The sequence below is a fragment of the Lynx canadensis genome, chromosome B4, assembly GCF_007474595.2.
Source record: "Lynx canadensis isolate LIC74 chromosome B4, mLynCan4.pri.v2, whole genome shotgun sequence".
Lineage (NCBI taxonomy): Eukaryota > Metazoa > Chordata > Mammalia > Carnivora > Felidae > Lynx > Lynx canadensis.
Genome location: NC_044309.1, coordinates 11,297,577 through 11,324,214, shown reverse-complemented (window position 1 = coordinate 11,324,214; position 26,638 = coordinate 11,297,577). Strand labels below are relative to the sequence as shown.

Below are 26,638 nucleotides of genomic sequence, written 5' to 3'. Positions count from 1 at the left end.
GGGAAGATAACGTCTTAGGAGGTAATGTCCACTGCAGCTCTTGAAGCTCTTCCTTTTGTTTTGGTGTCACTTCAACCACCTTCAAATGCAAGGATTATCTTCCTTGGAGCTGCTCTAACCTCCAACTAGAAACAGATCCTATGTATGAATACCAGGATGGAAGAGAACGGTCTTGTGAATAATCTCCTTACGCTCTTCCAAACCCTCAGGATTTCAAAATCGTTGGCCTCTCTGTATTCACACTCTGCACCAAGGGGACCAAATGAACAGAAGACAGTTGGTATCTAAATTAAGTGATAATATAGGCCTAAAGGGGGAGCGGGCAAAATACAGAAACTCCTGGCCATGAATATGCAGTTCTTTGATCTATCCCTCTTAGTGAGTGGCAGCCTGCTCTTGCATTATTCTCCAGATGTTATGATTGCTTTTGAACACTGGGGGTAGTCTCCTAGCTGCTTTGCCTATATTACCTTGAATGACCCAGTGAAGGGTGAAAGTTACTCTTCTGCTTGCCCTGCAAACCAGGGATGGATCCCCTGTTGTAGGCCAGAGAACTAGACAACGAATCCCATTCCACTCCTTTTCCAGGGATGGCTTCCTGTCAACGTACATCTCAATCCCTAACAATATATAACTACACTAATGCTTTCTTGCTATGCTATCTTATCGGAGCTTCGCAGGAGAATTTCAAGCAGGGTCTGTATCACTGTTCTCATCTTACAGCGACTGAAACAATTAAGACCCCAGCGGGTTAGTCAGTGGCAAAATCCAGACTACCCAGTTCTCCTGATCACTTCTTCTCTCCGGCAGTTCTACAAGCAGTGATGGTGAACTCCCAAGCCTGAACCGGCTTAATCCACTAGTCACCCCGCCATCTGACCTTCAATGAACCATGACCTGCCCTTCTACCCGCCCTAGCACACGCCCTGAACGCAACACGACGCACAGCAAACTCGCATCGACTTCATTAATCTCCCCACCTGAAATAGTACTAGGAAGTCGAAATCTGGGCGCTGGCGCTCCCATCCAGTCGCTAAAAGGCCTGTGTTGTTGTTGTTGTTGCTGTTGTTCGCTGATGGAACTAGGACTCGCCCCAAATGTCGCAGTTCCCTTTTGCCTATCGCCCCGGCGTAACCCCTCCTGTCTTACCTCTTGATGGTAAGGCTTCGGAACAGTGGATACCACGCGGAGAACTGACAGCGCAGCACATGCTCCTTCTTCATCCTCCAGCCGCCGCCGCCTCTCCCTCTCTTTCCAGCACCCTCCCGGAACCCAGGTCTTCCGTCCCGGAAGTACCCGCCGAGCTATTTTGGCTCAAGGACTCTTCCGGTCCATCAAGCCAGGAGGCAGTAGCAGAAAAGGGAGCGGAGGAGAATCGCGGGGCGTCCTTGTAGTAGTCACTCGTACCCGCACACACGCACAAACGCACGCGAGGCGTTCGCGTCCCGGGCAAGGAATTCCGGAAGTGTTGAGAAGCGGCTTCTAAGAAGTGCCCCGCCCCGGAAGGTAACTTTCTCAGGCGAGGTTACGGGCGGGGATTCTACGGGTACCGGGAGGGGCCGAGTGCACATCCTCATCACCGCGAGGTGAGGCTTTGCCTCCAGCAGTAGCACCGGTGTCTTCTGAGACTGCTGCCTCGGCTTCGTGCTTTCTTCTTTCGTCCCCCTCCCCAAAGGAGTACCCTCCCCTTCACCCCACACCTTGGAGTAGGTAACTGGGCGCGGGCCAATCATGCACAATCCCCTCTTTGGGGAAGAGGGAGGGAGCACATCTGGTGCGTGCGGGCAGCCCCACGCGCGTGTCCCAGTCTGCGGACTGGGTGCGCGACCCGGGTAGCGAGGGGGCGGCCGCTGCGAAGGCGCGGAAAGGAGGGCCAGTTTAGAGAAAACCAGGGACTGGGGTAGAAGAGCCTGGACTATTCGGAGCAGAGAAAGCAGGAAACCACTGCAATTAACTTCATTTGAGTGCAGTGTTTGAAGCATCTGCAAAGAGGATGATAGCACCTCTTCGTTCGTGGAGGGGAACTAGGAGAGATAGGGAGAGAATCCTGTCCGTACGCTCCTGAGGGTTCGACTTTGAAGGTAGAGGAGGAGAGAGAAATTTGGGAACACCGACGAAAAGGGGAGAGGAGTCTCTTTTGAGCGTGAAATTCATGTATTCCAGCCCTGCCAAAGTAACAGCCTGGAAAAATACAGCCAGATTGTATCAGTAGCCGGGCCATGCTGGAATCATAAGACTGGAAGAATTCTAGTCTAGTGAAATTTGCAGTATCATTCTTTTTCCTTCTCTTGCCTCCACCACTCCGTTATTTTCCTTATCTCTTCCGTAATGACGTTATCAGATGGCTACGAGACAACAGCATATTTTAAAAGTAAACTTTTGTTTGTGTCTTCAAAAGAATCAGATTCTAGTTGCTGAGAAATGCCTTTTAGAACCTAGCTTTCTTACAACTACATGCCCTGGACTTGCCCCAGTCACGTCTGTCTAAGGGCGTGTATTTTAGGTATTTTTTTTTAAATTGCACGCTCTCCGGAGATCTCCAGGTTGTGAGTTCAGGCCCCACATTGGGTGTAGAAATTACTTAAATCTTTTGTTTGTTTGTTTGTTTGTTTGTTTGTGTTTAATTGCACATTCCGGGTTAAGCAGTTTTAGGTTAGAAAGCAGGAAGCCCACCGACTACGGGCCTCTGTAGAAAAGTATTCATTAGGATAATTACAGGATCCTCTGCCTGTTTGGAGTGAAAAGCTCTTCCCCCAAAGAGTTCAATGGTTGGTTTTTCTCAAAAACGCTACTGGCTAAGTGGTTTAGTTGGGAGCATCACTTTTAAAGATACATTTTTCCAAGCAGAGGTAAATTACAATGTTGCAGTATATTCTGGGGGAGGGGAGGGCAGGAGTTTTTCATAAGTGTTTTGAGAGCCAAGATGATGCAGTTCTTTCTGTTTTGAGGGGCAATGAAGCAATATTCCATATATTGCTGGGAGAATAGTGCCAGACTGCCAGATTTAGAAGAGACCTGATGTGGGGGAGGGGGGGTTGGAGCAATCCCTCTAAATGTTTGTTTTGTTTTGATTTGACTTGGAAATCAACAGGTTACTGCTGAAGGAAATATTAGCAGTGCTGGGGTGAATTGGGATAAGGTATTTTCTGTTGAAGATAATCAATAGATGTATAGGAGGAAGTAGAAACTGGGAACATGGTCACTCCAGGAGGAGTAATATCTTAGCAGCCCAGGAAACCTGAGCGTCGAGGTTGAGGCAGCTGCAAAGCATTAATACAGAGCTGCAGTTATTTGTGCCGAAGCAGCCAAATTTGTAAACTTAAATATAAACACTGCAGGGAAGGAATTTGTTACAGATGTCTTCTATTCAGGCTCTATACTTGAGAAGCAGTGTTCAGTGACTTTTTAGGATTACAGTTAATTTTAAGTAACTAGTTACACATTTAACCAGCCTCAAATAAATCAACATTACAACCAGATGTGCCAGTATTCTGAATGGATACAGCTAAATTCCCTTCCATTATTTTTTAGCCACCATATTTGTCTTTTCTTAGCCATGAAGTGTTTATACTCAAGTTGCTTCAATAAAACCTTTACAACAATGGAAATAGTTGCTTTTTCTCATGCATGCCTGAAAATATCAACAGTTAAGTGATTGTGGAAGGGGGGGTTATTGTGCAATTCCAAATTAAATAATGGAAAAACATTTCCTTCCTTGAATCCCCCTTCTAAATTAATATTTCCATCTACCTGCTGGTTTTACCCACTTGGATATCTTGCCACCATCTCAAACTTAGTGGGCCCATGTTTGAATGCCGTACTGCCCCTTTCTCCTGATGTCCCGATGTCCTTTAAGAACATCTTCTTGCAGTAGCTTTGGAAACCCTGTCCCTAGACACTGGTTTAGGACAAGTAATAAGGTGTCATGTGCAAGTTTCCTTGCCACTGCGGCCACCCTAGACCAAACCTACATTCTCTCTTGCCTGGGCTGTGACTCGTGGTTCTTTGCTGGTCTCATTACTGTAGGCCTGTAACCAATTAACCTTCTCAAGGGTAATTAGTTCCCAGCCGGAACTAAATGTAATGATTATAGATCACCAAGTAGCATAATTTCAGTAGAATGTTAGTTACCTCTTTGCCCACCCAACCCCCACATCTGCCAGAAAAGAAAAGAAACTCGATGACTTTCCATAATTAACAAATTCACTACAGGAAGTCTTCATTATCAAGATAATCGTTGTCAGCAAAGGAAAATTCACATGAAGTGGATCCTTTTGATGTGGATACCGAAATTTTACCATAAGTGGTACCAAAGAAGGACCCCTCAAAATATTATCTTAAAAAAAAACTGAATTTTTTAAAGTTTTATGACTATAACCAAGACTTAAATGTAGCGATACTAATTGATTATTTGTTCATTGTAAATCAAGTGTTTTTTCTGTGTAATTCTGAAAGAATGTAGGATGGCATCTTGGTCAGGCCTGAGCATTTGATGTTTGACTTTACAAGGTCATAAAGTTATTTTTGCAAAAAAAAAAAATTTTTTTTTTTTTTTTTTTTTTGCAAAAATTAACCCTTTCCCACTTAATTTCTTTCAAAATGCCTTATTGTAAATGTCTCGATCTATTCATCAAACTGTTCCGACTGCCTGGCTTTGGTTCATCAGAAGCTTTGCTCATGATTTGAGTTTCCACACCTTTTATTTGGTTGAGTATAAATGGTGTTTCCAACATTTAGTTTTTACCTGGGAGAGAGGAGCCAGCGTGTTTTTTCTTGTGATTTTTTGCTTCACTTTGCAACCTCAGCAAACTGCAAGGATTCCGATATGGTAATAACTGAATAATGACAACCCTGAGTGCGAACTTCCCTCCCTCTTAACCTGAATCCAGCTCTCATTACTAAGACTGAAATACCTGAGGTTGTGAAAAAGTAACCCTTTCCCTTCTTCCCTGGAGCAGAGAATTTAAGGGCTGTCCTCAAGAGGAGTTTACATAGCAACAAGAGTTTGTGGCATGCCAGTTAGGGTTGCCCGCAAATTTGGGGGAGGGTCAGGCATCCAGCCAAATCTGCGTAAGCCCTTGGAAATGAGTTTGCAAGTATTAACATCATTCATTATATGTGTGGGCTTGGTTTCAGGTGTTTTTTGTTTGTTTGTTTGTTTTGGAGGGGGTTGGGAGGGAAAGGTTGAGAACAACAGAGTTTGCCCAACTCTACTGTACTTTCTCAACCCTTCCCCCAATTAGTGTTTTTGTTTTTCATCTGGTTCCTTCTACTTCAAATGTTCTCCCTGCCTTCTTGGTATCTAAATCATATCTTAATGACCTCTTAGTAGCAGCCTTTTCAAAGTCTACGATTTTCCCTGCCTCCCAAGTGGATGTGATTTGTCACGCGCTTAAAACACCCTGATACCGCATTATCTCTAGGATAGTCGTAGAGAACCAGGCATACCCTCTGGTTCTTTTCGAGTTGAACTATAAGGTCCCCAAAGGCAGGAATATGGATCAGTTTACACTTAGTATATACCTACCCAAATGTTTGAACTGCCCATGCTCATAAAGCCAGCTAGCTTCCTGCCTATCACTGTATGGCCCTCCTAACAATCCTTTGATGTTTTCCCTCACTAGAGTTTTTTGTGTCCTGGAAAAATCATACAGCTAACACATCATAGACCTCCAGTGTTTCAGACCAAACTAAGCGAAAATGCATTATGTGAATTAAAACAACTCAACAGTATGTATACGGATATTATTTTAAGTCTAATGTGCATATTAGTAAAATGTAGGTGACTTGAAATGCTAGCTAATGAAGTGGAGAAAATTTACACTTTACTTTTAACTCTCAAAATAGCATTGAGTCAGCTCAGGAAAGCTCTGTCACAGTAAGGGGAGGGGGGCGCAGGCTGCAATGGAGCCTCATTTGTTTCTGCGCTGCCTAAGCCTACGTGTAATGACTGCCTGTAATGACTGTCCCCAAATGGCACCATTTAGCTTCTGTTTTTGAAATGCTGCTAAAAATAATATTCTTTTTCTGTTTCAGTAGCATTTTTGAGATGCTTTTATAATCCTGAACATTTTGGGAATCACAGGGTGAATAATATACTTTGGAAATCACCCTTTAACCTCATTTTTTTTTTCCAGTTATTTACACTGTCAGCAGATTGCTACGAAATACTGTTGCCCCTTGGGGCTGATTGCATTCCAAGTAATTACCCTAGAGAGTCCCAGCCCTGTTTGCCACTTTTTTTCTTTCATGTAATTTATGTTTGTAGCTTGTTTTTTGTTTTTCTAGCTCTCTAACATTTCTAGCTTCAGTATTTTTTAATATGATCTGTTGAAACAACTGTTTAGAGCTTAACATTTGCTGACCAAAAATGCAGCTTTTGATTACGGAGACTGTTTTGTAAGGGAGTTTAACCTGATTAAATGAAGAGTAGTAGATGAGGAGCAGTCCTTCAGAAAAGTACTTTTTCACCTGTGGGCCATCAACAATCCCTTTGACAATCTAAGGGAAGCTATAAAGATACAAAGATAAGGAGACCTAGCAGATAATTTAAAGGAGCTGGTGGCCCCTTTGCCCCTAAAGATACTCACCTGGGGCTGGGGACTTTCTCCATTTTGTCTAGATTTACGGGCAATCCAGAGTAAGAACCCTTTTCATAGAAAAAGTGACAGATTATTTAGCTCTTCCTTTATGAACTTCTGGTGGTGCTTATACTTGTGAGGTCTGCAGTTCGCTGTTTTTAAGTTTGGGTAAGCACAGAAAAGTTATTCGGGGCCAAAATACCATTTTTCAAAAGGAGGTAGAGGGGCGCCTGGGTGGCTCAGTAAATTGAGCGTTAGAGTTCGGCTCAGGCCATGATCTAACGGTTCATGGGTTCCAGCCCCACATTGGGGTCTGTGCTGACAGCTCAGAGCCTGGAGCCTGCTTCAGATTCTGTCTGCCTCTCTCTGTCCCCTCCCCCACTTGCGTTCGGTCTCTCTCTGTCTCTCAAAGGCAAATAAATGTTAAAAAAAAATGTTTTTTTCAAAAGGAGGTAGAAAATTAATCCAAGTATTTTGCATCATTCTAGACAGATTACGTTGTGCAATAAATGGGGTCGCTTAGTTGCCTAAAGGTTATTTTCTTTTAAGTGTTAGAATTAAAAGCAGAGGAAATAATTTCTTCTCTGATGTATTTGTTAGTAATGAAAGGAAATGGCAATCTGGAAGATAAAAATCTAGGTAGATGAAGTTCTTTTATTTGGGTGTAGAGACCACAAATAGTGACGAGTAGCCAACCTTTGATTTAGCTAATGGTTAGTTTTCATGCTGTTTTGATTGCCTCTAACAATGTAGGTTATTTGTCATGTATAAACCAAGGCTAGTTAAAAGTTTACCAGGAATCACTGCCTGTTTTCTTATGCTATATGCCTGTAGCTAAATGACTGCCTCTACATGTCCACATAGCTTACTGTTTTATTACTTTCAAATGTCACAAAATTAAAGGGAGCTTTCTTGATCACTCCACGCCCCCCCCCCATCTTCTCTTCTTCTTCTTCTTGGCCTTTTTCTGTAAACTTAGCGGCTCTGACATAAATTATGTATGTTGTTCCTCAGTTTCCTCCCTCCCCCCCCCCCCCACCAGAAAGCAAGCCCCTGGAGGACAGGACCTTTGTCTGTCGTGTGTGCTGCTGTGTCCTCGCAGCATGAGACGGCCTCACTTCCAGTGGGTCTGCTGCAGGGTGCTTTAGCCGAGTTACCTAAGACACACACTTGATGTTGGTTTGTGTGTGTGCTTTTTTACAAACATTAATACAGTTTGTGCGTATCTCTTCAAGGTTTAAATGAGTGTGAAAATGTGTTAACATTTCTTTCATCTTTATTAAGTGGTTTTTATTTTTTTTAGCATAAAGTCATTTTTTCTTACCTAGGGCCTCAAGTTTTGCTTCTTTGCCAAAGTCCTTATTGGAAACTGAAATCGTAGGCTTGCCCACGTAATAATCCACAGGAACCGTATTGATCACATCTTAATAATACAACAGAAATACATTTAATTTTACAACAGAAATACGTGTTGAGTATCAGGCAAAATATACACCCAGAGAACGGTAGAATGGTTGCTTGGGTTCAGTCACTCAGGGCTCCTTTCACTAGACTCCCAGGCTTTGTCAACCTTGAGATTTAAGTTGGCTTTCAACAACCCAACTCTTTGTCTCTTGGGGGTTTTAAGACTGCAGAGGTGATTGTTGTTAATTGAAATGCAATTCACATACCATAAAATTCACTTTCTTAAATTGTAAAATCCCCTGGTTTTTAGTGTATTTGCAAGATGGTGCCACCATCACCACTATTTAATTCTAGAACGTTTTTCATCAAAAAGAAACCCCATACCCATAAGCAGTCACTCCCTACCCTCTCCTTCCCCCTAGTCTCTTGGCAACCACTACTCTGCTTTCTGTATCTCTGGATTTGCTATTCTGGGTATTTCATATGAATGGGATCATACAATATTTGGCCGCCTGTGTGTGACTTCTCTCACTTGACATAATGTTTTCAAGGTTCATCCATGTTGGAGCATGTATCAGTACTTCATTGCCTTTTTTTTTTTTTTAAGTTTATTTATTTTGAGGGAGACAGAGCACACACATGTGGGGGAGGGGCAGAGAGAGAATCCCAAGGAGGCTTGGCAGTGGGGGCTGGGATTCACAAACTGTGAGATCATGACCTGAACTGAAGCCAGATGCCTAACCAACTGAGCCACCCAGGGGCCCCTGTACGGATGAATATTATTCCATTGAATGGAATACCACATTTCATTTATCCATTCAGCAAATGATGGACATCTGGGTTGTTTCCACTCTGGAGCTATTACAAATAATACTGCTCTGAACGTTTGTGTACAACACGTTTCACTTCTCTTGGGTGTATATATACTAGGAGTGAAATTACTGGATCACATGGGAGGGACCTCTGTGGTTAACCTTTGTAAGATTGTTTTCCGAAGCGACTGCACCATTTTGTATGCCTTCTGGCAGTGAATGCCAGTTTCTCCACATCCTCACCAACACTTACTATTATCAGTCTTTTATTATAATCATCATCATAGGGGTGAACTGTGGTATCTCAGTGTGGTTTTGATTTGCCTCTTTTTGATGGCTAACAACACTGAACATATTTTCATGTGCTTATTGGCCATTGTATATCTTCTTTGGAAAAATATCTATCCAAGTCCTTTGCCTATTTTTAATTATGTTATTTGTCTTTTTAATTACTGGGTTTTAAGGATTTTTTTTTTGCATGTTTCAGATAGAGTTCTATCAGATTTATAAATTTTTCCCCCATTTTGTAAGTAGTTTTTCACCATCTTGATGGTATCCTTTGAAGCACACAAGTTTTTAATTTTGATGAAGTCCAGTTCATCTGCATTTACTTGGAATGCCTGTATTTATGTGTCACATCTAAGAGATTATTGCCTAAGATCATGAAGATATACACTTTTTTTCCCCCTAAGAGTCTTGTAGTTGTAGCTCTTACGTTAGATCTTTGATCTGTTTTGAGTTAATTTTTATATATGGTGTTAGGTAGAGGTTCATTTTCGTCCTTATGAATGTATGTATCTAGGCCCAGAACAATCTCTTGAAAAGTCTATTTTTTTATCCCCCTTGAATACATGGCACTTTTGTTGAAAATCAGTTAAGCAGGGGCACCTGCGTGGCTCAGTCAGTTGAGCACCCAACTCTTGATTTTGGCTCAGGTCATGATCCCAGGGTCATGGGATTGAGCCCCACATCAGGTTCTGTAGTGATCATGGAGCCTGCTTAAGATTCTCTCCCTCTGCCCCCTACTCTGCTCGCTCTCTCTCTCTCTCTCAAAAACAAAAAACAAAAAACAAAAAAAACCCAAAAACGACCATAAATCTGTGGGTTTAATTCTGGAGTCTCTTTTCCAGTAGTTTATATGTCTATCCTTATGCCAGTACCCACACCATCTTGGTTACCATGAAGCCTGTTTCAGATTCTCTCTGTCTCCCTCTGCCCCTTTCCGCTGCTCGTGCTCTCTCTCTGTCTCTAAAATAAAAATAATAAATTGTTTTAAAATGACAAGAAAACAGAAAATAGGAATGAAAAAGGCAAGACAGAAGATCAGTTCAGGAAGTGCAACAGTTCCTGAAAGAAAGAATAGAGAAAATGAGGAGATTTCTGTGAAGTAATTCGAGAAAAGTTCCCCATAAGCGCAGTACGGTTTCCAGACTGAAAGGACCCACTTGACAAAATAAGGGAAGGGGGATTAAAAGGTACAAACTTCAGTTATAAAAAAGACACGGGGACGTAATGTACAGCATAGGGAATACAGTTAATATTGTAACAACTTTGGTGACAGATGGTGGTAGATTTAGCATGGGAATGACTTCATAATATATGTAAACATTGAACCACTATGTTGTATACCTGAAACTAATATAATATCGTATGCCCACCACATTCAATAAAAAAAGAAGGACCCATGTGAGTACCCAATGCAATAACGTCTATGTGAAGGCATGAATAACCACAGATTTTCTGAGAAAGAAAACAGGCCACATAGAAAAAGAATCAGGAATCAGAATGGCTTCAGATTTCACAGCAGCAGCACCAGAAGCCAGACAACTGAGCAGTGCCTGCATATTTCTGGTAGAAAGTGACTTTCAGCCCATAATTCTGTATGCAGCCAGGTTATTCAGCCCATTTTGAGGGCAGAAAAAGATTTTGAGACATTCAGGGTACAAACGGGAGAATAAGCCAAGAATAGAGGACGCAGTAGTGGATAACAAAAGAGAGGGGGCCTTCTCTTTCCACAGCAGACATGGTGGTACTTGTCAGCTCATGGACAGCCGTGACTCTGACAATGTGTTAAAACTTCAAAGTGAAAGGGCCACAATGGGATTGTGCTTAATTCCACTGAACCGCACATTTCGAAATTATCAAAATGGTATTATATCCATTTACTACCAGTTTAAAACAAAAAAAGAAAAAAAGATACACGGGAGGTAGAAAGAGCCAGCCCATGCCACTCTTACAGTTGAGCTGTAAAGGGTAGATAAGGGACAGTAGTTAAGGGGTGGGAGTGAGGAATGGTATACAATTTTTGAACTGTTTACCCTGGAAAGTTTTTAAATTTGGAGTCAGAAAATGCAAGAATTTATATGTAAGTGCCTGATGCCCGCCCAGAAGGAGCTCAGCCCACATGGGCTGAATCTCACTGGGCCGGCTGTTGGTTCTTTTTGGATGTTTCCTGGGGCCTCTGCACTGACCTTCCCTCTAGGGCAGTTCTCCCAAGCTCACGTGAGCAAAGCAGCTTTGATGACAAATAAGTCTTTCACCACGTGAAGTACTTTGACCAGCAGCCTCTGTTCAAATGTTGAATTCGGAAAAATAACTGTAGCCTAAACAAATCTTATCTTACAGCGTGAACTTCTTGCCTGAGCATTGTAAAGACTGACTGGTTTGAAAATGGAAAACCAAGAACCCGCGGATCCTTCTCAAAATACCAAACAGTCTATTATTTCAGAGGAGGTATAAATTGTTTTTCACTACCCTGCTCTCTCCCCACACACAGCCAAGTCCAAATGAAATGTGTAGACTGTCGTTTCAAATGATTGTATTTAATTCTTAAAGATGGGTTTTAAACATTGTTCCTGCTCCCTTTTTAGGACTCAGGGACATTTTGCTCTTGTGTGGGAGCAATTGTGTATCTCTTAATTATATGCACTCGTGAAATTGAGACTGTTTTAAAGCGGATTTTGGCTCTTCGTACAAAAAGTCTCAAATTTTATTAAAAGTTTGCCCGGGTAGAAGAATTAGTCCTCTGGGAGTTTTAGGGTTTAGACATTTCATATTTAAGTCTCGCATCTTCGTTAGCTGTTTATGGTCTCAGTATATATGTTTAAGAACAATAAAAACCTAAGTTGTTAGTTGTAGTCTGAATTCCAGAACTAATGTACGTCTTACATGTTATTCAGTTTAGCTTTTAATAAGTCTCTTCCTGCAGGAACCATTGGAATGGATAAATTTTAAGTCCTTCATCTTGGAACTCTGATCTTGACACCTTCCTGCGGTTGTTTATGATTTAAAAATCTTTCCATGTTGTCTGTGAATAGATCTGCTGATAATCATTAGGTTGCTGCCGGCCAGAAGTAAAAGATAGGATAGTAAGAAAAAGGCTACTGCTTTCTGTCCGCAGCGAAACTCCCCTCTCAGTTCAGTATAGTGCCGTAGGAACGTTAGTCCTCATAACCGAAACTCAGTGTCTAAGCAGAATGACCCTGGGCTGCCCGTCTCAGATCGGGTGGGAAACCCACGTGTCACTGGAAATGCAGTCGTTGGACACGGTCTCCTCAGTCAGCCTTCCCATGTCGTCACTGACTAAAACGCCAGCGAGGAGTTTCTACCTACTGAACATACCTGTGTGACGGGTCCCAGGCTCAGAGCATAGAACGCTGGGTCCCAGAATACCCCTCACTTCTTCGTCCTTCGTCCTCCCTCTCTACCTACAACCCCCCCCCCCCCCCCCCCGCCGCCAGGATTTTTTCAACTATCATCTCTTTTCACCTCTCAGTATTACTTCCAAAACTCCAAAAAGAAGCACAACCACCCTTCAGGAAGATAGCTTTCCATACTTTGAACTGAAAACCTGCACTAATTATTGGGAGGGAAACGTGATCCCTGGGAGGGCCACACAGAGAAAATCTGAAAGAAAACACACCTTCTAAATAAAATCCTCGGTTTAAAAGCCTCCCAACTTATTGTCTCCTTTTAGTTAATTTCAGAAGGAAAATGGGTCAAGCTTGAAAAAACAACGTACATGGATCCTACTGGTAAAATAAGGTAAATGATTTTTTTCCCTTTTGTAAAATGCTCGGTATTCGGGTTCTCGGGGTCTCCGCTTACTGTTTGACATGAACTCTGATACTTTTCTTATTGTAAACTCGATCTTAAATGAGAAATCTAATTCAGTATTTTCCCACTCTCAGAATGTTTGGATCACTTCTCATCTCCGAATACAAGCACATTGTAAATTTGTTACATTAACTAATCAGGAATTGATTTCAACACCATTCTCCCTGAGTAGATTAGTAAGAACCTGAAATTTTGGTCCGAGCCCCATCGAAGCCAATAAAGCAGCAAAGTAATTAACAATCCAGATTGCCTCGTCCGAATCATACCAGGTTTTAATTTCTAAATTAGGATGAAGGAGAGAACATTGCTGGGTTTGAGGTAAAACTTACATGCTTTACACCTTGCTCATGGAAACGTAAATTGGAAAAAAAGAAAAAAAGTTTTGCAAAACATTTCACAGTATGTACCAATTGCTCATAAAGATATAACACCCTTCAATCCAAGTAATCCCACTCCTGAGACTGTTTGGAGTCAGATTTATGCATGAAAAATGTTCACAAAATTAAAAAAATAAAAACAAATCGAAAGCAACCCTAACCATCTTAGAAATGGGGAAATAATTGTTATAGTGTAGCATGATAAAAGAATATGTACAGTATGAAGGCATACAGTCAATGATATTATAACAACTCTGTAGGGTGACAGATGGTTACTACATTTACTGTGGTGACTTGTAATGTATATAACTTGAGTGACTATGTTGTACACATCAGATACAATATTGTATGTCAATTCTCAGTTTAAAAATGGGGAAATAATTTTTTAGTGTATTCATTTGGTAAAATCTATGCAGTTATCTACAAAGCAGATTCTGAAGACAATCTAGCAAGTTGAGAAAAGTTATTAAGTTGATGATAAAATAGGAAATTGTGTATATGCTTTTTAAATTCTTTCCAAATAATATATAAGAAAAGGCTAGAAGGAAAATTGGCAAAACATTAATGGCATCTGTGTGGTAAACCTGTTTTCTTCTGTTTTCCACGTTTTCTGTTTAGAATTTTTTCTTTGGGCCCCTGTCACTGCCCTGAAAAGAAATTTTTTGAAAATTATAATTAACTATCAGAAAAAAAAGTGTTAAAATAGATTAAACATTTCCCTAGTGAAATATGAAAAGGAATGAGATAGAATGAGAAAATATAAAAATGTAACTAAATATTAAAGTATCCAGATTACATGATATATTGATTCATAAAAAAAAAAACTCCATTTGCTAAGTGATCAAATGAGAATACAGAGTTTCTTCATGAGGAAATACTTCTGTCATCAGCGTGAAAGTACATGGACTTGCCAGTAATTGAAACCACTTTAATTATCTCTGCTAAACTAGCAAAAATATTCCTAAGGGCCAGTGTTGGAGAGCTGTGGGAAACATCAAGCTATCCATAGCACTCTTAAATTAAAACCTCAAAGCAAGAAAGCCAACCATGCTACCGCCCATCAACACAGTGGATGTTCTGCCTTCGGCAGAACACTTGTTTAAAGAGACCGATGTGCAGAACTAAACAGGAAATAAATAGTGGGGACAGGAATACAATACAGAAATGTGGCCAGGCCCGAGCCTGAAGGAACACAGTATGTTCAAACGGACTGATGTTTGTGAAAGCGTAGATTGGCACCCAGTTTGTAGTGATACAGCTTGGCTCTCTTTTCCCCGTTAAGCTGTTAAGGTTTATGACACAAATGTGCCTCTTGACGCTAATTAAAGAGTACGTGTTGGTTTGCACCACCTCATCTCTTCACTGGACTCCTCTTCCTCCTTCAGCATTTCTTAATCAGGGACGTGCATCAGAATCACGTGGAGACTCTTTCCGGGATACTCGTGTCCAGGTCTCACTTCCGGGGAGTCTGTTTGAGTAGCTGAGGCATGCACTGAAAAGCCTAGCGAGTACCTGCTTATGTGGCCTGCTTATAGCATGTTCACCTCCTTTCTTGCACGCGTAGGTCTTCCTCGTGAACTCCAGGGAGCTCGTAGGCAAAGCACTGACGTTTCTACCGCAGTGTCAGGCTTTGAAGAGGGAATCCCCGTGCTTTGCCATAGGTCATGACGTATAAACTCATAAAATGTTTTATCTGTTACCTGATGCAAAAGCATGTCGGTAAGGATGAGAGCAGCTAGAAAATCCTTTGTTCTACCATGTTATTCATGGATACGGATACGGAGTTGAGTCTAGTAGTGTAAACCTATGCTGGCAGTGTGCCCCTGATGGACATCGGGACAGAGCTGAAGTCATCCTTCGGTGCCCTTCCTGCCTCCTGCGTTTGTTGACCAGGGGAGGAACGCAGAGCAAGCTTTCTCCTATGACAGTTTCTCAGAAAACGGAGTCGCTTAACTAGAATCAGAATTCTAACGCCACAAGAGGCTTTTGAGCTAACATACTCTTAATTCCCTAGTTTTACATTGGAGGGAACGGTCTCACGGGATGTGTGGCTGTGCGCTCAGCTGGTAGGCAGGTGGAGACTGAGATTGTCTGACTCGGTCAGACGCTCATCTTTCAGAGTCCCTTGAAGATGACCGGAGCTCCCATGGGGCATCCCTGTTCTAGGATCCCGTGTAAATGCGTTTATATTTCATGGTTCACGATGTATGGCTCGTTACTGGTTATTTTACATCATCTGAACCATAACCATGCTGCTCTTTTGTTTCCCTTATTCCTAGAGTATCTGGGATGGCGCCTTCACGGCTCCTCCCAGCACTGCCTTCTTCAGTCTTTAGGACTAACCCTGAGGGGTGGCACAGAGAGCTGAAAAGGTTTTCATCTCTTGCCATCTGTACTATTTACTTACCAGAGTTGCTTGTTGGTTGGCTTCTTGTTACTAACAGGAATGTCGGACGGTTGTGAGTCGTCACAGCAGCGTTTGGCTTCCACAGGTTCATTTTGACACACTCGCTGCTCGAATTTGGGTATAATATCGAGAGATCTACAGTTTATAGAAAGGTGTTTTTGGGGTTTTTTTAACTAGACTAAATACCGGGATTTCTTTCACAGAAACATGACACAGTCCAACCCAGCCAGATAAAAAGTGCGAGGCTCCCCCCACATGGCCCGTCTCATCATTCCTGCTCTTCTGGAGGGAGGCGGATGTTGACGCCTTCCTTACTCCGGTCCCCAGAGCCACTCAGATGTCTTACTTCTCCCAGATCCAAAGCTGATCTGCTTCTCCACTTTCATTTCTTACCACTGCTTCTTTCCAGTTCAAGGGAGAAGAGAGTGAAGGGGACTTTGCCTCATATGTCCTTCCCCTTCAGACAGCATTGTACCAGTAACCGGATTCTCGGGACGCTGTTCCCCAGAAACAAACAGCTCATCGGGAATAAAGCCATAAAAGGGAGCAGAAACCTACCATTCTTCATCTCACTTTCTCCACTCTGGACCGTTTTCCCCTTAGATAAGAGAGATCTCACACATGCAAACTAGAGCACTCACCTAAATGTAATAATTCCTCAATTGGTAAATGGGGCGGCCCTGCTTTCTAAAATTGTTATTTAGGTCACATATAAATAACTGTCTCAGTGGTTCCTATTCTGCAGAGTATCTTTTGCTCTTAGCGAAAAGGCTGGAATTCTCCTAGGAGCTTAATTTGCACAGACTGGTCAATACTTTCATTTACTGCTAACCTGTAGATTTAGGATCAAACTGAAATCTTCCCAGTGAATGATCTGAAAGGCAGCTCAAGCGATCAGTAGGCCTTCTGTTTAGATAGCGCTCAGAGGGTCAGGCGTAGGGTGGCACGTTTTCTTCAGAAAAAGTTTCAGAAGCTACAGGAAAGCACGATGGAATTGGCTTTTCCCATATAGATCTGTACTGTCGTGGTCTCCTTGGCCATTATCATTATTACACTCGCATGCTTCGCATTTGTAAAGTTCTGGTTGTGGACTGAAAACCCAAGGGCATTCTCCTCTGTGACGTTAGTGATTTTGTTTTTGCTTCTCTGCCTGAACAGAACGTGGGAAACGGTGAAACGTACGACCAGGAAGGGGCAGTCGGCCGATGGTAGGAGTGCAAACCCCTTACGACTCTTCATGGAGGAAGTCACCGTGCTTTACTGCAAGAGGCGGGGTTCTTTTTACTTTAACCCAGACCTCAGAGCAGCTCTCTTCGATTATGGTCTTTTATGTTTAAGTCTGGTATTCCTTTTTGCAGTGCTTTGTGGCTAAATCGGGCTTTCTCTGTAAATAACTTCTGGCTTCAGTCCCAGTGTTTTTGAGGGAAGGTATACTAATATTTATAGCCAAACAGAAGTCAGTATAATTTGAAGCCACATACTGCATCTAGATAGGACTTCTAGAAATCCTGTGTTCTGTTCAAAGGACCTAGGTGAGAGCCTTTCGTTTGGAAAAATATTTGGCACTACTTCACGATGGACCAGTTGCTTTATAAATTGAGAAGGATGCGGAATTAGGAGAAGAGACTATCCATTCAGTTCACATTCCCTTCTAGGCATAAATGCACCGACTGCAAAGATCCTGAAAATCACCTGTGCTCTGGGGGAAGTGGGCAATAGGTCTTTGTTTTTCCCTTTCATTCCTCCCTTTCATCTTGTTCTCTTTTTAGTGGAAGTAAACAGAGTAGCTGCCACAGCTGCTGTTTTGGTCTGCCGGGAGAGTTGGGTGGAGGGAGGTAGCCAAGAACTACTTATGGGCAATTTGTGTTTTCCAGAACGCACTGGGGTTTTGTCTGTGTTCTGTTGTAAGTAAAATATTTCTCTCTTGGGAGAAAAGGTCCTTTATCCTAAAACAATAGACTCTAACTTAGCATCTACTACAAACACTGGGACTGACTCCATTTACTGCTGAAAGGAAATACAAGCACACGTAGATCAGTGAAAACGGCCTGGCTGCTGCAGGTTGAGAAAGAGGTCTCGGCAGAGGTTAGCGTAGGCAGGAATTTGGTCCTTGACCCTGTGCCAAGTACTCCCTGACCTTTCATGAGGGACCTCCTTGGTTTTATCTCCTGGTCACAGGTGTGGCGGTCATCCCAGTGCTGCAGCGGACACTTCATTACGAGTGCATCGTTCTGGTGAAGCAGTTCCGACCGCCCATGGGAGGCTACTGCCTAGAATTCCCTGCAGGTGAGTCCCTAACCGCTGGGCCGAGCACCTAGAACAGCCAGAACGGCAGTGCTTGGACATTTAACACCTTTTTGTGTGTCTCGGCGGTTTTAAGTTTTAAAGAAAAAAAAAAGCATCCCTCAAATGCACTCTTTGATGCACTGACCCCCCAAAGCGAGGCGAGGGTCTGTGAAATAATCCAAGTTCTACCGTCCTCCCCACTTGGCCTCCCTGGTTACTGCTGGCTCTGAGCATGGCCCCGCCCCCAGTCCGCCAGCCTCCCGTCCTCCTCACAGGTGGTCCTCATCCGGGCATTTCTCTGCGGCCTCAGTATTGCTCTTCGAGGGAGGAAAGAAAGCAAGATAGGTGACAGGGTCACATGAGGAAAACGGAAAAGAATGACAGGCTTCCTGGGCCATGCCACAGAGCCGGGTCCGTGAGCCGCGCCAGGGGGCCAACAGCAGCACCAAGCCAGCTCTCCTCACGGGTCCGCGCTGTCTGTGCTGCGGAGATGCCCACGGGAACAGTCGAGGTCTGAATAAGAGGAACAGCTGTCGGAACCTACTTACTCTGCCTGCGGTTTTATTCTTTTGCTTTTTTTTCTTCTTTTCTAAAGAGAGAGAGGGTGAGCGCGTGAGCAAGGGAAGGACAGAGGGAGAGGGAGAGAGAGAATCCCAAGCAGGCTCCATGCCCAGTGCTGAGCATGACGTGGGGCCGATCTCATGACCTGAGCTGAAATCAAAGGTCGGACGTGCAACCGACGGAGCCACCCAGGCGTCCTTGCCTTTTCTCTTAGAAAAGTTCCAAGCCTCAGTCAGTGTCACCTGTGCAACCGCTTCCCACAGTCCTCTGATTCCTCGCGTAGCTCCCAGCAGTACGTCAGGAGAGGGTTTCCCTGTCGCACCTCACAAAGGATTTGGACTTCCAGGTCTCATCGATGATAACGAAAGCCCGGAAGCAGCAGCTCTTCGGGAACTTGAGGAAGAAACTGGCTACAAAGGTGATGTGGCAGAGTGCTCTCCAGGTTTGTACTGCTCTCCGGGCGTGCGCTTGGGGACAGACCCTTGAAAATTAGCCAGCCATTACACTGTGCGTGGTGTAAAGGATCTTGCGTTGAGGCTCATCCACGGAGGAGAAATCCCAACTAGGTTCGGTCACTGTCTACAGGCGAGTCTCTCTCCGCGCGAGGGCAGGTTTGAACAAGGAGGCCCTGAAGCTGGAGAAGAGATGGGAAATTCGCTTACCTTCCAGAGTTTCTCAGATCCTGAGCTTTATTACCTCATCCACGTGCCAGGCTCCTCACTAGATTTTTTTTCTCAATGTGGTGAAAGGATCTGACAACATGTCAGCACCGTCTCACCCCCAGACTTAGCGCACTTAACCCAGGAACTCTGGAGGGAAACACGTATGCTGTGCTGTCCCACAGCGTATACTGAGCGCATCGGGCCGAGTGTAGTTTTCCCGCACGGGCTCCGTGGGCACTGTGAATCATGAGCCCGGTTTCCTTCCGAAGGCATTTAAGTAATGAAACGTGTCGTGTCGTACCGGTGTCTGAACTTGAGCGTTTGCTTCTCTCCACAGCTGTATGTATGGATCCGGGCTTGACAAACTGTACCACACACATCGTGACGGTAACTATCAACGGAGATGATGCTGAAAACGTGAGGCCTAAGCCAAAGCCAGGTGAGTGTGCACCAGCCACGGTTAAGGTGGTTCTGTCGCACTGATGATTGGTTAACTTGCTACTGCCTTTGTTTTTGATTTGTGAGAAGAGGAACAGGGTTCTAGATACTTCATCAGTACTCTGGGCTGTTTTGCTCATCGTGGGTCCTGTAGCATTTTTAACTCTTAACTGATTTTTAGGTGTTCTTTACAAATGTTAAATTCTCACATTTCCTATCTTCTGTATGGAGTTTATTCCCACTTAGGATTATGAGCCCGAGGTCTGAAGAGGAAACAGTGAACACCTTCAGAATCACAGATGTGTGTCTTTGTGTGTATTATAGGAATGGCAGAAGTACTGATCACTGAGTTCCGTACTTAGAGAAATGTTTAAGAACTTCCTTGCTCTGTTAGATTTCTTAGCAAGTTTGGGCTCCAGCTTTGATGCTTCTGTCGGTTCCCTGTAGTCTCCCACCCCGTTAAAGGGGCTGTCAGGTAGCACAGCCATATTCTTCCGTTTCTCATCACCTCGGTGGCTCCTGAATGTGTCAGGGCCCATCACAGCTGATTTTAAATGTTCGATGTTCAAACTCGCAGGTAGGCACCTAACGTGCCGTGAAGCAGCCTGCCAGTCCTCAGAGGTGAACAGAACCACCGTATCAAGTCCCCTCGGAGGTTTATACCCCAAAGCACAAAGCTCATGTAGGGACTTGCACACCAGTGTCAGCAGCACAGTCCCCAAAAGGTGGCCACCCAAGTGTCCACTAGCAGATGAGTGGACCCACAAAATGTGGTGTAGATGCCCCGTGGAATACCATCCAGCCGTTAGAGAAACACGCTGGTGCCTGCTGTGGTAGGGTGACTTTTGATAATGTCGCGCCGAGTGCTTCGGGAAGCCAGACAAAAAAGCGTAAATAGGGGCCCCTGGCTGGCTCGGTCACATCTCGGGGGTGTGAGTTCAGGCCCCACATTTGAGTGCAGACTTTACTTAAGAAAAAAAAAAATTTCAAGTGTAAATATTGTGGTTCCACTCATATGAGGTTACCTAAAATATTCATAGAAACAGAAAGTAAACTAATGGGCACCGAGTTTCTGTTTGGGATGCTGAAAAGGTTCTGCAGAAGGATAGTGCTGATAACTGCACACTGTGAATGTATTTAATGCCTTTAAATTGTATTTTCAAAAATGGTTAATGGGCACCTGGGTGGCTCAGTCGATTGAACGTCTAACTTCAGCTCAGGTCATGATCTCATGGTTCACGGGTTCAAGCCCCGCGTCGGGCTGTGTGCTGACGGCTCAGAGCCTGGAGCCTGCTTCGGATTCTGTGTCTCCCTCTCTCTCTGCCCCTCCCCTGCTCTCTCTTGCTCTCTCTCAAAAATAAACACTAGAAAAATGGTTAAAATGGTAAATTTTATATACTTTAACAACTTAAAAATACCTGTGTGTATTATCATAGAGTGTGCTTTCAATTTGGCTATTAAACATTTGATTTGGAGAACAAATTCTGTACTGTTGGAATGTTTTTTACATAGATTCTAATAGAATCTATAGAATCTGATTCTCCATAGATCACACACAGAATCTAACGTACATAGATTGGATTAGTAGAGACCCAGGTCTCCGTTGAAGTCTCAGACCCTTTTCGGTATGTCTTGCACTAACCTCTTCCAGTGTTTGACCAGAGCAGGCCTTGCTGCAATGTCCTCCCTCTGTTTCTTTTCAGGAGATGGAGGTACGTCACCCAACTCAGCAGTGGCTGACGTGCGTATGGCTTAGCGCAGTGGAAATGGCTACAGGCATGTTGTGGCGTTCTGGTAGGCTCTCTTATTCTGGAGCTTTGTTTTCACTTGCACTTTCTTTGTTTAGAATTTGTTGAAGTAATTTCCTTACCAAAGAATGACCTGCTGAAGAGACTTGATGGTAAGCATTCTTAAGACTGCCAGTTTTCTCAATTTTCCCCGTCCCCAGTCCCATTCAGTGAGGAACTAAGTATAATTCCATTTCTTTATATTCTTCCTCGTTAAAGCCAAATACCTAGAAATGTCGGAGAACTGCAGTTAACCAACAATAATTTTCTTTTCTGGGTGGCACTGAGTTTGAAAATATGAGCAAAACATTCTCTGTCAAGTTGAAGGCTTTCAGTGGGATTTTTTTTTCTATAGAATAGCCAAAACTATATTCCTGCAGATTAGGCAAAACTTCTGTACCTCATGTCGCTAATCCATGGCACTGAAGAGGCCTAAGTAGGTATCTCTTAGCTGATCCTCAAAAATGCTAGCATGTTGGATGGTACTTCGTGCAGGGTAGAAGTTAAAGGAGAATTTAACAATATTCTTTCTACAAAGACTGAGGGATCTGCTATATACAAAGAGCAACATGCTGATATAATGAACCAAACTAACAGCGTCACCCCTAGTAAATTACCGGTCATGAAATTACATTGTGTACTCTCTGGCCAGCCCATCTCCTAGGGATTTTGTAAAAAATTGAGTAAGCCTATGTGGGCAGATTAGGATATGCTGTACTGGAGCGTGACAGAGACCCTTCAGAGGGAGCTCCTCCATGCCGGCTGCTAAGTCCCCGATCACTCCTTTCTAAAGGAACAGACAGTCGTCATGACTTGAATGTTTTAAAGTTTTTACTTCAAAAATTAACTTGAAGCACAATTTGACCTGAGGCTTTGAGGGCTGTCTCTTCCTCCCCTTCCGTAAGTACCAGTGGCTTACAATTTTATTTCTAATGACTCTCTAGTTTTAAAAGTAAGTATGAGGGGCGCCTGGGTGGCTCAGTTGGCTAAACGTCTGACTTCAGCTCAGGTCATGATCTCACTGTCTGTGGGTTCGAGCCCCCACATCGGGCTCTGTGCTGACAGCTCAGAGCCTGGAGCTACTTCGGATTCTCTCTCTCTCTCTCTCTCTCTCTCTCTCTCTCTCTCTCTCTCTGCGCCTGTCCCCCACTCATGCTCTGGCTCTGTCAAAAATATACAAATTCATAAATTAATTAATTAAAAGTAAATATGAGCTTCCAAGAACTGTGATTCAGATTCTTAGAAAGCTTCCCTTCCTGCTTTGCCTTTTTAAAAACTAGACCTAAGGTAACAAGTACCTCAAGATCTCAGTCCGAATGAGAAGTGCTCATACTGGAGAAAGCCCTAGTTTCCTCAGAGAGTTGTGGCTGCCAGTAAGGGGCAACACATCTTTGAGTCTGTCGGGTCTGACTGGGTCTGAGGTTCCGCCGTGTATGGGTTACAACCGTGAACATGTGCCACAGCCTCTCCCGGCTTTTCTCCTGAAACAGGAACGAGAGGTTGCCCCTGTCTCTGGGGAGGCGTGAGTACAATTAAACAAGACAATGGGCACAAAAGGACTTAAATGTTAGATGCTATGTATCTTTACTGCATTTTTATATTACAGAAGTATTCTTTTAAAGAACGTCCTTCTCCCTTCCATCTAACTTAACCTCCCTGGATCTAGGCTTGGAAGAGGGGGCAGTACATAGTGCGAGAGAGCGAGGAAGGAAGGTAGACGGGGACAGATCTACAGGAGGAGGAAGGGGGGAAAGAACCAGTTTTCCTAGCTTTATTAGGTTGGAAATACAGTAATCAAACCATTTATTCAACAAGTCACATTTGAGAGATTGGGAGGAAAGTATCCAGAGTTCGGTTGGTTACACAGAATAGCTTTCAGCACTTCCCCAGCCCCCACCCTACACAGAGGAGTAGGACGCCAGCCTCCCTTCCGGGATCAACGTGTCTCTGAGCTTGCGCCTAAAATAGTGGCTGGGAGACCAAGTGACAGATTCCAGGTCTGATAACCTCCCCCTGAACAAAACAGAAGTTCCCCTCAAAGCCCATGGTACGACGTACGCTCCCGCGGCCTTGTTCTGGAATTCTCTAGAATTCCAGTCCTGTCGTGCACGCGGCTGAACTTGTAGGCGGAAAATCAGTGCTGTCTGGCAGCAGAGAGGACTCACGAATCCCGAGATAAGGCACTGAAGGGTCACCACAGCAGCGCTCTAGAGTGCACTCTAAAAGAAGTAGTGATTTGCATCTATAGACTTACAGCTTTGCTGTTTTAACGCATCAAGTCCTCACCTCTGATATGTGTGATCTTCTGCCTTTATTCTTTCTTCTTGTTCTGGTCTTTTGCTGGAAATGTAATCCTGCTTATATATCCTTTTCTCTTCTGACTAGAGCAAGGTCCTTGAAGGCAGAAGGGGTCCTGTTCACCGCTGCATCTCTATCTAGCATTGTAACCGGCACATAGTAGGAGCTCAGTCTGTATTGATTGATTGATAAGGGGTATTCTCCTTTATTCTCTTCATTATCTAACTTGTATTCTTTGCTTCCTGTAGCTCTGGTAGCTGAAGAACATGTGACAGTGGACGCCAGGGTCTATTCCTATGCTCTGGCACTGAAACATGCAAACACGAAGCCGTTTGAAGTGCCTTTCCTGAAGTTTTAAGGCCAAAGGACAGTAGCCATGTTTTTACAAACAAGACCACCCACCAGGCCTCCTTCACTAAGACTTTGTTATTCAGCTTAGCCTAATGTAGATTTGAAATTAGTTTTTTCATTAAATAAAAGCAACACAGAATACATGTGGTGATATCGAATTGTAATTACAGGGAGGCTGTAGCCTTCATATTTAAATGCTAAACTCCAGCAAATATTAATGAAAAAGAACATAAATGCAGATATGTTTAATCCAGTGTGTTTTAATCCAGTCTAGTCCAGGAGATAAGGGTATTTCTAGAGGAAAAAAGACCTGAATTCCAAATTAGGTCAACCGCACCCACCCTCAGCCCCCATATAAACTTCTGTAATGAGGTATGCAAATAACTATTTACCGTATTACTGTTGAAACAAAGATTTTTTATAAACAGATTTTTTTTTAAAAAGAAAGACCTATGTAGGGACTTTTTTGGTCTCCTAATTGCTGTATGGAATTAATATACATCCCTGCAAAGCAGAGAATGTACAATCAACAGAGAGTAACATTCGTGACGAGCAAATGTTTACATTTGGCCAGTCCTGCCTACCTATCGAGGGTAAACCAGCTCGTAGGTAATGAAAAGTGGCTGATTCCATTCATTGTAACAAGGTTAAGAAGCCACTGAAAATACAGGGCCCTTCCATCAAGCAAGTACATATATTTTGGAATCTCTTTTCCTACCCTTACCTCAGAAACCAAGTCCATTTACATGGCTGGTGGGCATTATGGTCTTGGTGTTAAATCATGAGTGTAGCCAGCAAGGTCACCAAATACCAGAAACCCAATACAACTACCTTAAAGGGGAGAATGGGGGACTGTTTCCAGCTCATTCCATGCCTAAAGCCCGTCATTCAAAACATCTACCAGTGTTGTGGGCCGTTTTCTCGTCCTTTGGCTGAGTTCCCCTCTTATAGTGACTTCCACAAGTCTCCAGAAGCTCAGGTTAGCCTCCAGCCAAAGTCTCACGGTGATGCTCCCTGGCCAGCCCCAAGTTGGGTTTCCAGCCCTGGGCTCAGGCCCCTCCAGTCAGATAAAACCAGGGTATTCATGCCAAAAATGGCATGATGTAGTTCACTTGTCTACAGGTCCGCTGTGCTACCCAGAGAGGTTTTTGTGAGCAAAAAAACACAAATCTTTCTATTATACTTCCTAAACAAAAGGGGAAGATATGGAAGTGGAGAACTGTCTAGATCAAATCTACTCTCTATAAATATTGCAAAAATTAGGCCCCAACTACTTGCTCTAATAGTAGCCTTCCCCTGGGCCCCTAACCCTTTTTTAAAAAATCATTATGGGCATCATGATGCTCCAGAGATCTTACTCTCTTCCTGAGCTCTCAAAGACCAAGTTCTATAATTTCCCTTGTTACTGTTCTCCTTCAAAATCAAGAACCAGATGGTGTAGAAAATCTACAGACTCAGGCTTAGAGCAGTCTCCAAATGGACCAGCTCTTCCAAAGCCATTCCCCACAGGAATTGAGGAACCTACTCTTAAGTGTGGGTAGAAGAGAGATGTTTGTAACCCCCACCCGTTCTGCCACCTTCTCTTCCTAGGAGTGCACATTAGAAGTGACAGCTAAATCCTAGAACCTACCCCTAATGCCATTTATATTAGCCTTTAAACATCCAGGGCTGTACTTTGGAAGTCAAGTCAGTTTGAGAGTTGGCAGCCTGGAGGTCTCCACTGACTGGCATGGTTAATTTATGAGCATTTAAAAGGTGAAGGTTTCCTGGGGCGCCTGGGTGGCGCAGTCGGTTAAGCGTCCGACTTCAGCCAGGTCACGATCTCGCGGTCCGTGAGTTCGAGCCCCGCGTCAGGCTCTGGGCTGATGGCTCAGAGCCTGGAGCCTGTTTCCGATTCTGTGTCTCCCTCTCTCTCTGCCCCTCCCCCGTTCATGCTCTGTCTCTCTCTGTCCCAAAAATAAATAAACGTTGAAAAAAAAAAAAAAATTTAAAAAAAAAAAAAAGGTGAAGGTTTCCTATAAAAAGCCCTGTTTCCACCTTCTCTTGAAAAAAAAAAAAAATCCTATATAACAACATTGGATCCACATTTCTATTCTAACGATGGTCTGAGCCCCTTAGGAGATGACCCTTGTTCCTATCCTGCCAGCCTTTATTTTATCTGCCTTGCCCCTGTAATTGTTTGGTTTTGTGATGCTAGGCTAAAAAAGATATACTTCCTGCACTTACTAAATAAACAACGAGAAAATCTTCTGAAAAGGATCTTTCAAAAATTAAGTTTGATCTCTTTCTGGACAACAGAGCACATATTTATAAAGAGCTATGTTATTTCAAATGGAGGCTGGGATGTTAATCTGACACCGTTTTCCTATCCTTTGTAGTATCAGTCACGTAACTGAGCACCTTTAAGTTGGTCAGTGTCCCTCAACCATTTTAGGATTAAACACTAGTTACATTTGACCTCTTACAACAGACATCTCAGGATGGGTGAGATGACTATGATGAACCTATACAAATAATCTCAGAAATCGTTTAATATCTGATTTTATTTTTCCAACACA

At 43.4% G+C, this 26,638-nt stretch overlaps 2 protein-coding genes across 9 annotated transcripts in view; one reads left to right on the top strand and one right to left on the bottom strand.

The window, feature by feature from the left end:
• The window catches only part of CDC123 (cell division cycle 123), a 60,263-nt gene extending 58,810 nt beyond the window's left edge, over positions 1–1,453 (bottom strand). For 3 of the 4 annotated variants that reach the window (XM_030323205.1, XM_030323204.1, XM_030323203.1), the window contains exon 1: positions 1,150–1,243. In XM_030323205.1, the coding sequence (XP_030179065.1) occupies positions 1,150–1,223 (74 nt within the window). In that variant the 5' untranslated portion in view covers positions 1,224–1,243. Of the gene's footprint in view, positions 1–1,149 lie in introns of all 4 variants that reach the window. The other variant, XM_030323201.2, reaches the window with a different exon arrangement.
• Positions 1,423–26,336, top strand: NUDT5 (nudix hydrolase 5). Of its 5 annotated transcripts, XM_030323209.1 has the most exons (12): positions 1,557–1,706; positions 5,625–5,730; positions 11,423–11,530; positions 12,774–12,841; positions 16,856–16,905; positions 17,876–17,983; positions 18,891–18,986; positions 19,544–19,645; positions 21,348–21,356; positions 21,491–21,544; positions 23,978–25,835; positions 26,085–26,336. In XM_030323209.1, exons 3-11 carry the CDS (start codon positions 11,468–11,470, stop codon positions 24,085–24,087), a joined length of 660 nt encoding a protein of 219 aa, XP_030179069.1. In that variant the 5' UTR covers positions 1,557–1,706; positions 5,625–5,730; positions 11,423–11,467; the 3' UTR covers positions 24,088–25,835; positions 26,085–26,336. The 5 variants fall into 5 exon arrangements, with proteins under 5 accessions (XP_030179067.1, XP_030179069.1, XP_030179066.1 ...); XM_030323207.1 differs by lacking the exons at positions 1,557–1,706; positions 5,625–5,730 and adding an exon at positions 1,423–1,506; XM_030323206.1 differs by lacking the exon at positions 5,625–5,730.
• The last annotated feature ends 302 nt before the right edge of the window (positions 26,337–26,638 follow it).